We start from the raw sequence: 13,806 nt of genomic DNA, 5'->3' as shown, positions 1-13,806 counted from the left end.
TGATCCCGACTTTTCGTCTAGCACCATTGTCTGGTCAAACCTTTAATTTGTCCATCGCTTTGCTTTATGACCAAATACCTGGAAAACTAATGACAGTTCAGCCTCAGTGGTGCTTTATGGTATGTGCTATTTAGCAAATTGAACATCAGCATCTTAGCATTGTGATTGCGAGCGTTAGCATTTAGCTCGAAAACAGATAGAAGCCGCAAACGCTGCTCTGGATGCGACCCTCAGCTCTGCAAATGAAGCCGCTGCACGACTCAATCGTCTCTTTTACACATTTATTTTCGAAACAGCACGAAAGTGTATGGCATTTCAGCAAGCAGACCACAACCATGGAAAAGAAAATGACATGAAATTTCCACTATTGAACTATATAAATATGATATCATGACATATAAAAGATACAAACAAAAAAAAAAAAAAATCCACTCATAGGCCATGACGGCTGTTTTTGAAACATACAAAAGAAATGTGAATACAGCAAGCACTGAGTCTGTAGAAAAAAAAGAACCGTCTCAAAGAGATAAACATTTGTTTTTCATACACATTAAGACAACACGACCCCCCACGCTCGCCCTCTGCTCTGTAATTACAATGTATAGCTACCTCTGGGGGGGATTTCTTTTTTCTTTTTAACTTCAAATTGTTTGGAAAAAAAGGGAAACAGTACAAGTACAAATACTATACGTATTCACATTATCATAGCAAGTTACTAAAACCAGAACGCTTTCTTTTAGTGTAATTATAGGCCTATGTATTTACATGGCAAAACTCATACACATATACTACTGGCAGGAAGCCTGACCTCTCCTCTTCTTCTAGCTTAACGATTAACAACATCACACATAATTCACACTACACAGGTTACGGACCTCCGGTAACCTCGTCTCCTAATGAAATGCTTCCAGAGAGTCTCGCCTCATGTCTCTGTTGCAGGTAAATCGCACCATGTCTAATAAGATCTGACGCAACCGACTCGCACAAATACCGACAGCAGTAATGTGTTTCGTATAAATATTATAGCAACATAAAAATCAGTGTCAAATTCTCCAAACACTCCCCTTCATGCTTCAGACGTCTTGAGATCTAGGCTTGGGATCAGATTATTTCGAACCTCAGGAGCTGGAAAAGCTGATCTGATGCCGGGACAAGTTAGCGTGGAATTGAGGCAAACGCGTATGAATACTATGAACTATGAAGTACAAAAATATCGGCACTACAGCTGTCAGGAGTACAGTGGGAGGTGTGTGTATGTAAGTGTGTTACATGATAAAACAGGCAGGTGGCTACAGTAAGTGCAGAGTGAGACTGAAATGGTAGGAAGAGATGTGTTAGACACAGCATGGCTGATATATAAACGCTTCACTCGGGGGGGGCTGTTGAAAGCCTTTCCACTCAAGAGTCTATCACAGGTGTGTTTAGTTAAGTGACCAGTAACATGATCAAACATGCAATTATAATTGCACAGAAGAGGTGCCACAGATAGAGTAAAACTGTTAATGGTGGCTAAAAAAAACTGCACAGGGAGCAGCTGTTCATCTCAGGATCAACATTCATAATCTACAGCTTCTCCTCCGTCATGACCCTCAACTCCTCGTTGCTGTCAGTCTCAGAGGACCCCCATCTCCCACCCCCCCACCCCTCTACTGGGGCTTGTCTGTTTTGTGTGCGGTGAGGAAGGCCATGCCGTGGGTCCTGAAGTGGGTGTTGAGGTCCGAGGCCTTGTCGAAACGCCGGCCGCACACCTTGCAGCTCAGGTTCCCCTCTCCGTCCTCGCCCAGCGCCTGAGGGGAGGCGGCGGGCGAGCCGTCGGGAGAGCCGTGAGCGCGCGGGGTGCCGCGGTCAGCGTCGCTCTGGGTGTCCCGCACGCGGTGAGTGATGAAGCGGTGCCTGCTGAGGGAGCCGGCTGACGCGAAGCAGACGCCGCACTGCAGGCACTGGAAGGAGGCGGTGTCGGCCCGGTGCTGGGGGATGTGGCGCTGAAACTCCGCCCCGTCCTCGGTGGAGAAGCCGCACGGGACGCAACGGAAAACGTTGTCTTCCTCCTCCAGCTCGTTGGGCGCCGATGATGTTGACGCCACGGACGCCCTGGTTCTCTTTGCAGGACCCGCACCCTCCTCGCCGTCCTCTGTGGTGTTTTCTTCCTCGTCTCCTGCCCTCCCTCCAGGGGGTCCGCCCTCACCGTCCTGTTCTGAGGAGCTGCCCGGACCTTCTCCGCCTGTGGCTGCACGCTTCCTGGTCATGGGGGGACCCTGAGCACACAAACGGGGAGAGGGAGACTAAACGTTTGCACTATTGATACACAAGGCAAGCAAAAAGTACAAGTGTGAGTCATATCTTGATGAACATGACTGCTGTGTCTAAATTACATGGAAGTAATAACAAATATACAACTCGCATGACCCAAAGAAAGCAAACGGCAGACTCAAACTGAGGCACGAGCCTGTTTACGTCCACAGACTCACCTGTCCATCTGTGGTTCTGTGATGGAGCCGAATATGCTTGTCCAGTAAGAACCGACTGCCAAAGGTGCGTTTGCCTTCTGTGCAATATCTGACAAACAATAACACAGCGTTAAATCACCGCATCCAGCACTGATTACATCAGGTTATAGATATTCTAGGCCTAATCAATAAAGCCTATGGCCGAGTCAAGTCAATTCTATTCATGTAGACCAATATCAAAAATTTGCCTCAAGGGGTTTTACAATCTGTACAGTCTCTGACAGCCTCTGTCCTTTGACCCTTAACTCAGAAAAACCTTTAACAGGGTGAAAAAATGGATTAAAGAAACAAGTGAGGAGGGAAATCTGACATGCAATAATGTGATGTGTACAAAACAGACCAACATAGATAAAAGACAGTATCATGTAATGGTGACACTGTTAACATGCCTTAATAAAGGCTCGACCAATGGAAACTCTTCTGGGTTTTAGCAATAAACTGAAAATGAAAAAACAGTTCAAATCACAGCTGTGTTTGTGTCTCTGGTGAGAATTTAAGACTCACTGGCAATGGAAGACTCTCTTGTTGCCCTCGTGAATGACACGCTCGTGACGTCTCAGGCTGGAAGACGTGCTGAACGTGCCTCCACAAATACGACAAGGGAACTTTGGAGTGGGCAGCACACACACACACACACACACACACACACACACACACATAGACACAGAGACAGATTAGATAAAGATATTCAGTCAAATGAGCTTCAGCACAGACAGGAAATAAACAACAGCTTCATTCCAAACATGAGTGGTTCTTTTCCTTTTCCCACCATCTGAGGTCATTTTCCATCCCTAAATCTTAAGCAGTTGGTTAAACAGTTCAGTATTCAGTAAATGACAGGCGGCGTGCCTCACCTTGCCGTGCTCCATCTTCACGTGACTCAGATAGTCTTCGTTGTCAGTGAAGGTGGTCTGACACTGGGGGCAGGTCCACTCCGTCTGGGCGGCGGGTTGAGCGCTGCCCCCCGCGGCGGCGGAGTGGCTCCCCGGAGCCTCGTAGTCCTCGTCCGCGTCGTCATCGTCGTCGTCTTCCTCCTCCTCTTCCTCCTCCTCCTGTTCCCGCCCCCAGTCCTCCCCGTCGGAGTTGTCAGGTTTTCCAGAGGATTTGGACTTGAGGCCAGAGGGACCGGATGCGTTGGCCGGGGCTGAGGCAGAGTTAGAGGCCTCGGACTGAGACTCTGTCTGTTTGGCTGATGGTCCTCTGTGGGCGGTCTGAGGGTGAGAGAACAGAAAGGCACACAGAGCATTAAAACTAATTCATTTACCTTAAAAAAGCAACAATTACAAGATGATCTGACTCACACACACTGACTTCTGTTACTAAATTAACTGCTGTACTTGGTATAGAACTTAGGACAAGGTCACCGGGGGGGAACCTTGCTAAGGCCGATCCAAGAAATTGCTGTATGCCTTTGTTGACACCACATTCACTGTAGAAAGCAATGAACGGGCAACACATAAAGGCAAAAGGCGACGTCAGCTTAATATCTAAAATATCTGAACAGCTGCTCGTCAGAAAACTCACCTTAATGTGCTCCATCATCGAGCCTTTCTGGGCGTACAGCTTGGTGCAGTCAGGACACTTGAACACATGCACTTTTTGCTTGGCTAAATGAGTGTCGAAGTGCATGTACAGCAAGGGCTTCTGGGTAAAGACCGTGTCACACATCACACACTTGTAGATCATTCTGCAACAAGGAGAAAAACATCATATTTTTGGGGTCTTTTTCCCAAAGTGCAAAGCTTATTTTCAGACATCCTCTGGAGACACTTTGTGGGACACGTACTTGGCCTGTCCTCCGGTGAGCGTCGGGTGCTGGGTGCTGATGTGGCTCTGGGCGCTGGGGGAAGACTTGAAGGCCATGGGACAGCTGGGGCACTTGTGGAAGACCTCGCAGTGAGCAGTCTGAATGTGGGACTTGATGGAGTTCAAACCTCCGAAAACGACCTGGCAGCTCGAGCACCTGGACGAGAAGGTGATACAAAGTGAGTTAAGCTCGAGTACACATTTCATTTACATTAGCATTAGCATTTTTCCAGGTGCTAAAAACAATACCTATGAAAAATAAAACGTTGGTACTCTTTCTTGTTAAGGTATCAAATCAAGGCCTAGGCATCAGTTGAAGCTATATTATACAATCATTTAGCCAGTTGTCAGCATTCATGTGATGTGATGAGAGGTCTTAACGATGGCTTCGGGAAGCGTCTCCACACCTGTATCCAATGCGCCTGGCAAAGTGCAGACAGGCCTCCTCCAGGTGGGTCTGGAAGCTGGCCTGCCGGGCGATGCCGCCACACTCGGGACAGACGTGAGGCGCTCTGTGTTTATGGATCCTCTGGTGGGCGGACACGGCACACGAGTTAGGCAGCATCATGGGAGGCGAGCACTGCGTACACGTCTGAAACAGGAGAAAAGGAAAATCAAACACAACAATCGGTGACCACCAGCGTTTTGTAACAGCAGCAGGAAACAAAGACTCACCGAGTTGGGAGCAGCTCTGATCTGCTGGAAGTGGGTGACCAGCTCAGCCTTGCCGGAGAATTGCGATTGGCACTCTGGACATTTGAAGTTGTTGTACTGCAGCACCTCTGCCTTCTTGCATGGCAGGGGCATCAGCGCTTGTGGGCCCTGCGGAGCGCGGCGGACCGGTCGAGGCTGCGCTGCCGCCGGAGCTGAAGCATCCTTCATCGGGCTGGAGTTGGCAGAGACGGCGGAGCCCCCGGTCGTGGTAGAAGGCGAGGAGACTGGTGGAGAGGAGGACGTAGAGGAGAGCAGGCCTGGTCAGCCATGGGTGGAAACCAGAAGAGACGAATGGAAATGGTCAATGGCGATCAATCACAAATGACTCTTGTGTTTTTTTTTTGTTTTTTTTTTATACATGAAATATTCTGACTGATGTATTTTTGTGGTTCTTTCATGATTCTTTACACTAATGGAAATAAAAACATGTGGCTGAAAACAACTTCAATCAAAGGCGACAATTTTGATAATCAAATCTAATTTTTTTAAACAAATATGCCGAAAATGTTTTGATTTCAGCTCCTCATTTCTGAATATTTTCTTGCTTTTTTAAGTCTTCTATGAAAGTAAAAATTAAATATCTTTGGGTTTTGGACTGTTGGTCAGCCAGAACAAGCGATGTGAAGACTGAGAAATTCTGATGCATATTTTTCACTTTTCTGACATCTCTTAAACATATTACATGACAAATTGCAGCCCTGATATGATGTAAACATAACTGAATGTTGAATCGAAGAACATCAAACACACTTTATGCAGAACTTATGTACCACGGCAGCAACACTTCATTCGTCGATGGACAAAAATTAACCATCAGTAATTTTGATAATCAATTGTTCCTCCATTTCTCTGTTTAATATAATTGTAAACTGAATATCTTTGGACTTTTGGAGGTCAGATGAGCATTTCTTTTAAGACTTTTTTAATTGATTAATCAAGAAAGTAAACGATAATTCAAACAACTGCTCGCTGCAGCCTTACTTACCACCAATGGGTGTTATGTCCTGCTGTCCAATCATCTGCTCTACAGTGACCGGCCTCATGACCAGGTGCGAGCACTGCATGACCAGCCCACGCTCCTTATGCTCCCTGGCATGCAGCAGCAGGCTGCACTTATTAAAGAAGGCCAGCCTCTTAGCACAATGGTTGCAGGTCACCTCGATGCGGAGCGATCGTCGGTCGTAGTGTCGGGCCAGGCTGCGCTCCAGGGCGAAAGCGTCCCCGCACTCCAGGCAGCGGTACCCAGTGGCCGGGAGCGGGAGACCCCACTCAGGTGGCGGAGGTGCTGAGAGGTCGGGCTTGTAGCTCGGCAAAAGGTTCTTACTGTTCAGGATTTTGTTAAAAGCCTCCACCAGGCTCGACTGACTGCGGGAGATGACGGCACCTGTACTGTTGACAATGGAGGCGGGTTTGTTTGGCTGGATGGCGCCGCCTATGATGGTGCTGCTACCTCCATTAGCTGTCTTATTAGTGGTTGTGCGGACACTGATCCCACCTGCAGCAACTGAGAACTTGGGAGAGGAGGCCACGGCGGGGGTTGCGGGCAGGGCAGCAGACTTTGTGATGCTAACGGCGGTGGCAGAAACCTTGGCCTTGTCCGATGCTGCCATTTTGTTCTGGACCTTTGTGGCGGCAGCTAGCATGACGCTGCTGGCTGCAAGTGTAGACACGGGCAGAGCATTGAGAGCGCTTACTTTCTGGGACGTTGTTGTTATGTGACCGGGGGAAGTTTCAAGTTTTTGGGCCTTGTTTCCTAACACCTTCCGTTCCCCAGTTTGAGCTTTAGGGTCCAAACCTTTCCCCGCAGCGCCACCTTTAGGCGCTACCCTTGTCACAGTTCTGGTGATTCCACCCGTGGAGGTTTTAATTGTTTTTATTCTGACTTTGAGGGGTCTGGATGGAGCTGCAGAAGCAGTGGGTGCTGGAGCAACGGCTGCCTCTCCTCCGTCAGTGGACAGAGGTTTAGGCTTGCCATCATCTACCTCCATCTTCTCCTCACTGGTTCTCACATTTTCTCCTTTGTCAGCTTTACCGTCAGCGACCCTCTCAATCCCATTCCCCACTTCCATCTCTTCCTCCTCCTCTTTGGGCTCCCGCAGTTCAGGAGGAGGTGGAGTGGAGGCCACTGCAGGGCTGGAGCACCTCTTACCTGCGACTTGAGCAGTTGATTTTGGCATCTCTGGTTCAGGACTCTCTGGCGAGTCTCTCTCCTCTATGACATGTTCTGGATGCCTATCCTCCAGCTGGGGACTCTCTGTAGAGCCAGACTGGGGTGTTGATGAAGTCAGAGGTGCCCCGGAAGGAGTGTCCCCTGGTTTGGGGTGGGATGCAGTAGAGGACGTGGGCTGAGTTGAAACAGAGTCAGACTTGTAACGTCGGCTCAGCTGAGTGCAAGTCGGGGAGTCTGGGTTCTCTTGGATCACCAGTGGACTCCCCAAATCAGGGTCAGAATCATCCTCCTCCAGCTGCTGGTGCTGAAATCCAGCAGGGCCGCCTTTCGGAGCTCCGTTAAAAGGCTGAGATGAGTGCAGCGGGTGTGACGAGAGGGCAGAAGGTGGAGTGGGAAGCAGAGGCTTGGAAGGTGGAAAGAAAGGCGAGGCTAGTCCGACAGGCCCACCTGCAGCCAGAGGAGACGACCCAGCTGATAGAGACGAAGATGAAGGTAATGATGCTTTGACCCCATCTGCCCTCTCTTGGCCTGTATCCTGCTGCTGCTGGTGTTGCTGCTGCAGAAGCTGCATCTTCCTGGCCCGACCCACCGGATCTCCAGATCCCTGCGCCACAAGCGGCTTAAGTCTGTTGAATATGTTCCCGCTCTGCTTGTGGGACTTGGCTGCACCAGCACCTGCTGCTTCTGAAGACACTTTAGGGGTGTTCATAGACCATGGCGCTCCGTTAGACTGGGTCTGACTAAGCGGAAGAGGCGTGGAGACACCAGACGCCCCAAAACCGTTGTGATTGAGAGCCTCAGATTCAGCCATTCCAGGGGCACATGCACCTAGTCTGGGACCCACATCGACCCCTGCGATCACATCGATAGGGTCCTGGTCTGTCTCTCCATCCCCTCCATCTACGGTCTCGAGGCGTACTTTATTCTTCACAATCACACTAACAATTGAGGTGTCCGCCTGGGGGTCTGTGGGGCTCGGCGGTCTTAAGGATGATCCAACACCCACCACGCTATCCGACTTTCCCAGAGGTGCGCCCGCAGCTCCATGGGGTCCCTCGGCCTCATCTGGGGCAGACTGGATGGCCTCTTTGGCATCTATGTCAGGAATGTCAAATGCTGCCAACAGGTCATCAAAATCTGGGGTCTTCATGTCCCCCATACCGGGATTAACTCCTGTAAAAACACAGATTCACAGACATGATCGGAGAGAGAAGCAGAATACACTGACATGAAAATAAGTCACCTGTGTTGTTATCCATCAACCTTGCCTCTGCCTTGCTAGCATAATACCTGCTGCAAAAACCTCGACATGCAGAATATTAAAATTGCTAATGGTCGTTAAAATGCTCATATTTTCGAGGTAAATCCCGTGCAAAACATGCTTGCATCCTCCTTCATTTGACACAAACTGACAAGCTACAGCAGGTTAGCTTGTTATCAGGGAAGCTAGCATTGCAACAAGGATCCTGCACTAGCATTTCTATTAGCCAGCTAGCGCGCTAGCGACGGCGCTTCTGCAGCCAAACCCTCCTCTGGTAACAGGTACTGCACTAATTTGCTATGAATGGGAAACACTGCTTCAATAATGCTTTTAGTGCATGCTAAGCTTTGCAGCAGTGACCATTTGAGAAACTGTTCAACCGGGGCAGCGACCTCGGTTATTCTGAGCTAGCGATATTCTTTCCCGACCGGGGCTGGCTAGCTGGCCGCTGAGCTCCAGCCAAGACAGAGAGGGGTCATTTAGCTAACTAGCTAGCGTTCGCCATTAAAAAGAAACTGGAGCGGTTTGCTGAGGTATGATTTGACAGCGATAACAACCCGGTGATCGTAGGGTCGACGATGTCACAGAAGATGATGGTTGGGATGGGGATTTTCGTTTAATATTTCATGTATTTTGATTGTTTACCTGGATATGCGATTCCCGACTATCCAAGCTCGTTTTCAGCTGAAAATGCTGCGCTTCCCGTCACATGACCGGAGACATCCTATCAGGCTGTGATAGCGCTGGAAAAATGCATTGAGGATGGTGCAAACGACACGTATATTTATTTCTACGGAGTATGACATTAAACATTAATAAATGTCCTTTGCAGACTATTTTTAAACGACAAGCAAAGCCATTTAAAGTTGGGACAGAGCTCTTTGCGTAAAAGCTGACGGTTTGCCATCATCACGTTTTTGTCTTCCCTATCTATTGGGCACCTTCAACAATGAGGTAATGAGGGCAACAAATACACCGAAAGGCAACGTATTTACACACAGCTTTTATTGCAAAAAACACAAAGACATGACAGGAGTGTGGCTGTTTATTTTAAGATCCTGTCATCACAAATTCGTCTCTCTTGTATAGGTCAATTATGAGTAATTATACCACGAAGAGAAAATGCAGAGTAAAGAGAGCACATGGCAATTTGACTAGGTCTTTTTACATTTTGGAGATACCAATTTATATGACTGGGCTGTCAAATTTTACGCTAAATTGTTATTCTATTGGTGCTTTTGAGTGTCTGACAAAACAATGGTATTAAATGTCAGAGTGCCGTCTCATGCTGGGCTGTCAGTCAGACGATGCATCAGCAATCTTTTCATATATTAAAGTAAACCTGCATTAGTCTGCAATTGTTCTTTTTTCTGGTAAATATCTGAAGTCTCTTTGTTCCTCATTTCTTCTTCTCTTCATCCTTTTTGCCATCTGGCTTGTTTCCTGTCTGGGAGGCCAGGGAGCCCATGGCGTTGCGGATGGCCTCGTTGTTTGGGTCGACACCCGGCAGGTTCTCCAAAACGCTCTGAAGGAACTCTGGGTCTTGCATCACATCGTAGTCATCTTCCTCCTATTCAATTACAATACAGAATGCAATCAATTAGGATCTGTTAGGTCTTTGTTTAAGTGGTTATAAGATCCAGTCGGTCCATGATTTCTGCCTCATGTGAAGCTGTGTGATGTGCATCATGTGTGACAACCACAGTCTGCCTGTTCATCCTGTATGTAAGGTGTTGTTCAGTAGAAGGAGACACTGATTCCAGAAGTATTTTTCCCCACTGTGAGTTTTCTTATCATGGCATCCTCGATTTTCCTCATTAAAGACTGGGAACAAATGTCATTTTGGGTTTTAACTATGCATAATCTTTAGTTTCCACTGAGCTTTAGCAGCACATACCAGTGATGTTTATACCAAATCCACCTTAGGAGTTATATGCATTTTTAAATACACAGCTGTACCTTTGACTTTTTTCTTTTAATCAAACAAAAAAAACAGAAATTTTCTAATGCAGTTCCTCATTTGCTTGAAATGATGATTGAAGCAGCAGAATTTCATGTCTATTTAGGCCTTGGAAATGCCCCGTCTGCCAGCCAAAAAAACAAAACAAACTCTTCCCTGTTGTAACTATGAAATACAAGGGGGGCAGCTGAGCCTGCTTAACAATTGCTTTACAGTTTCATTTAAAGACTCACCTTGGCTGATTCTGCAGTGTCCATCGGGGCTCCTGTGTCCATTTCTCCATACTCTGTTCACAGAGCAAGTGAAAAGAAGTTAGTATCTTAAAAGACATACCGGCAAAGATGAGAGTGACCATCAGAGACAGCGATAGCAAGAGCATGAATTTGTGCAATAATCAAATGTTACTCACCTCCTCCAGCAAGAGACATCTGCATGGCGTAGGCTATCTGCTCCTCCTCTGTCATGCTGCTGAAGTCAGGAAGCACTGCCGCACCACTTTCAGGCTGAGATACTGACATCTTCAATAAGGCCTCCTCTGACTCTGTGGCAAAATCAATCAAAACAAAGTCATGGACCAGTAAGTATCATTCTATTGAATCCTAACAATTGTAATAAGTGCCATCTCATAAATGAAAGCAACTGGTTGTCAATCCTCCAATTACCGTCTGCGCTGGGTGTGGGCATGCCTGCCTCGGCCGCAGAAGCAGCAGCAGCTCTGCGGGCCTCTTCCTCCTGCCGCTGTCGCTGCTCCTCCATTGATACACGCAGGGCCTGAAGGAATGCACAGAGACAGCACAGTGAGAAATAAAGGCAAAGGGTACCACCTGTAACTCTAAAATGTTACAGTCCTTTATTCTGACAAAGCCACTGAGCACCAAAATGTGGGAGTACGGGTGTTATATTCTGAAGTGGTCTGATAAAAGGGACAAATGCAAAGACATAAATGACAATGTCAGGAATATTTCTCAAATTCTCATTCAGGAAAATGGTTAATCCAAAGTACAATGCCAACATCCACTGCAACATCAGGCAGGTATCTTCCAGTCAATAATTCATTTTCATCTAAACAAATGAACAAGTCCATCTTAAGGTTTTTGCATTCTTGGCCTATTTTGTTGGAATTGGAGACACTCTTTTTTGCTTACCAGGGCAAGCTCTGGATCAGCACTGGGATCCACACCAAACTCAAAGTCGCTGGCACCAAGACCCATCATCGAGCCTCCTTCACCGGCCAGGATGGGAGAGGAGAGCAGTGCATCGGCCAGACTGGGCCCTGGAGGGACTGTGACCAAGTGGGATCCCGTCCCCTCCTTCCCATTTAAAGTGTTTATAAAAGCAGTCAGCTTCTCTGTGTTCACCTCCTGAATAAACAGTTGGAAAGAGATGGCAAGAACAACTGAAAACTCAATTCATAAATGGGAGTAAGTGTCAGATGTAGGAGATCAAGAAAATAAAATGCTACACTTTTACTCTGTCTTACAGCAGTATGATGGAATATAAACAAAGGATTTCTCACCTCTTCTCCAAAGTTGATGACATCCACATTCACTTTCTCTTTTTTCAAGCGCTTTGCCATCTTGACAAGCTGCGGGATCAGCAGGTTGGGACAGAAACAGGAAGAGATCAAGAAAAAGTGCAGGCATACACTGACAGCAGGGGAGTGTGTTAAACCTATGATGTATGGGTAGAAAAACATTTCTCTCTCTGAGACTGGCACAAAATGTAATGCAAGGCCTCATACTCACATCTTTTTCATTATCCTCCACAGGACTCCCAACAAATGCAATGATCCTCATCTTGTGGTTTTTTCCTTGTCTGTGTTTTAAGGCCAGCTACGAAGGAAACACAGAACATAAATATGGCTGCTCAAAGCAAAACCTCTTATTTACCAATTAAGTAATTACTAGATGGATCCCTTCTTTTACGTTTGAAACAAATTATTTAAACTATAAAAATTCAAGTTACACACATGAGCCACTCTGATGCCCGTGCAGAAAGAGATCTTTCCTTTGGGCTGGACAGCATGGAGTTTGGACAGGATGCGTCCAGAATCTGGTGTCAGTGTGGTAAGGACCTCACAATTACTGCATGAAAACAAAGACAAGCACCCACGGTTACCCATCACCTACAACCACGTACAACAAAACCACAAACCGCTTGTGCTATGAAGCGTTGTTGAAGTGTTAAAAGGATTATTACAACTTCTGCTTATCTTTGTTAAATAAAACGAGAATAACTTACTTTGCCATGGTAATGAGGCCCACATTGTTTTCTGGATTGCTTCGTGTTTTGGAGTGGCACACAATGTTGACAGCATCTTGTTGAGCCTGTAGCCTCGTTGGTAGAAAGTCGCCATTTCTCATATATTCACTGTTGTCCACACTGTGGGCAGAATAACACTTTGACGTGGCTTTTATACATTACTTAGCTAACTAACCGGCTAACATTAGCAGCTTACATGTTCCCATATCAACCAAGACCTTGTTAGGCCTCGTCGCTAGTTTATGTTAGTAAGACGTCTCAGTCCCTCTTCACCATCGACTCCCTGTGGGAAAAAAGTCTACTTTCTTCACCGGGGAAGTACTTAAAATGTGTTTAAGAGCTGCCGTCAAAGTATAAAAACAGCATTAGCACGGCTTGCTAACATTAGCAAATTGTGACACCATAAATGTCGCTGGTCAAAGCGATCAAATATTTGGGATTGTCAAGTTGATCATTTCGATAGAAAGGACTAAATTGTAAAGATTAACATTAATGAATGTGGTCGTATGTGCTACAGTTAAGCAAAGAACATATTAAGACAGCAAATTTAAGCTAAATTGAGCTACAATGACTCAGCCGGTCGACACTGCGTTAGCCGGCTACAAGTTAACGGTCAAGTATGAGCCAAATTAACGGGGGGATTGCCTCTAAATTCTGACCTATGAACAACCTAATCCTGTAATTATTTACCATGTCTTCGTGTGGTCCGCTAACTGATCAACAACTACACAAAAAAGGCATTTGTAGAGTTCTTACCAGACCATAGTACTTTCAAGCACCATTTTGGAAACTTCTTGTTGCTCTTTGTCGTAATCTTACAAGCTCGCAGGCTATTGGACAAAGACTATACAAAACGAAATATGATTGGTCGGGTTCTGTTACCTGTCATTCCCTGACGAAAGAATAGAGCCGAATAGTTTGACAAAAACACTCTTAACTCAAGGTTTGCCAACAAGCTTTTTTGCAACCTGAACTTTCAAATGCATCCTTAAACTGTCTTGTTAAAGACGAGTACAAATAAAGAAGATAGGAGCTGTCAACTCAGATATGTTTATGTATTTATTTAGGCAAATCCAGTAATTTAAATACCCAACAAATGAAGGTACTTCATTTTATAAATGCAAAC

General features: G+C 46.5%; 2 protein-coding genes and 1 non-coding gene across 4 annotated transcripts; all 3 read right to left on the bottom strand.

Annotated features, from left to right (window-relative positions):
• Positions 1-267: 267 nt before the first annotated feature.
• znf687b (zinc finger protein 687b) lies at positions 268-9,153 on the bottom strand. Of its 2 annotated transcripts, none has more exons than XM_076754329.1 (10): positions 9,104-9,153; positions 6,013-8,370; positions 4,989-5,284; positions 4,721-4,905; positions 4,294-4,470; positions 4,032-4,194; positions 3,362-3,718; positions 3,012-3,112; positions 2,469-2,556; positions 268-2,255 (listed from the first exon to the last, which is right to left on the bottom strand). In XM_076754329.1, the coding sequence occupies exons 2-10, from the start codon at positions 8,354-8,356 to the stop codon at positions 1,647-1,649; spliced, it is 4,320 nt and encodes a 1,439-aa protein (XP_076610444.1). In that variant the 5' UTR covers positions 8,357-8,370; positions 9,104-9,153; the 3' UTR covers positions 268-1,646. The 2 variants fall into 2 exon arrangements, with proteins under 2 accessions (XP_076610444.1, XP_076610445.1); XM_076754330.1 differs by having other exon boundaries at positions 4,989-5,251.
• Positions 3,837-3,972, bottom strand: LOC143335813 (small nucleolar RNA SNORA13). Its single transcript, XR_013078461.1, has one exon. It is a non-coding gene; the product is annotated as a small nucleolar RNA SNORA13 (small nucleolar RNA).
• Positions 9,154-9,446: 293 nt separating the features above from the next.
• psmd4a (proteasome 26S subunit ubiquitin receptor, non-ATPase 4a) lies at positions 9,447-13,493 on the bottom strand. The gene is made up of 10 exons (XM_076754328.1): positions 13,437-13,493; positions 12,660-12,800; positions 12,388-12,502; positions 12,164-12,250; positions 11,935-12,003; positions 11,564-11,779; positions 11,081-11,189; positions 10,828-10,959; positions 10,652-10,704; positions 9,447-10,028 (listed from the first exon to the last, which is right to left on the bottom strand). Exons 1-10 carry the CDS (start codon positions 13,460-13,462, stop codon positions 9,858-9,860), a joined length of 1,119 nt encoding a protein of 372 aa, XP_076610443.1. The 5' UTR covers positions 13,463-13,493; the 3' UTR covers positions 9,447-9,857.
• Between the last annotated feature and the right edge of the window lie 313 nt (positions 13,494-13,806).

This window comes from Chaetodon auriga, chromosome 17 (assembly GCF_051107435.1).
Source record: "Chaetodon auriga isolate fChaAug3 chromosome 17, fChaAug3.hap1, whole genome shotgun sequence".
Taxonomy (NCBI): domain Eukaryota; kingdom Metazoa; phylum Chordata; class Actinopteri; order Chaetodontiformes; family Chaetodontidae; genus Chaetodon; species Chaetodon auriga.
The sequence above is the reverse complement of the archived record's forward strand: the minus strand, read 5'-3'. Positions and strand labels throughout refer to the sequence as shown.

Bases quoted from the DNA above. Each gene is read 5' to 3' on its own strand.
- znf687b (XM_076754329.1), bottom strand. From the start codon at position 8,356: ATGGGGGACATGAAGACCCCAGATTTTGATGACCTGTTGGCAGCATTT. The intron at 2,557-3,011 runs GTGAGTCTTAAA...ATTGTTTGTCAG, and splicing joins AAGAGAGTCTTCCATTGCCA to ATATTGCACAGAAGGCAAAC. The intron at 2,256-2,468 runs GTGAGTCTGTGG...TTGTGTGCTCAG, and splicing joins ACAGAACCACAGATGGACAG to GGTCCCCCCATGACCAGGAA.
- psmd4a (XM_076754328.1), bottom strand. From the start codon at position 13,462: ATGGTGCTTGAAAGTACTATGGTCTG. The intron at 11,190-11,563 runs GTAAGCAAAAAA...GCATTCCTTCAG, and splicing joins CTGATCCAGAGCTTGCCCTG to GCCCTGCGTGTATCAATGGA. The intron at 10,705-10,827 runs GTGAGTAACATT...CTCTGTGAACAG, and splicing joins GATGTCTCTTGCTGGAGGAG to AGTATGGAGAAATGGACACA.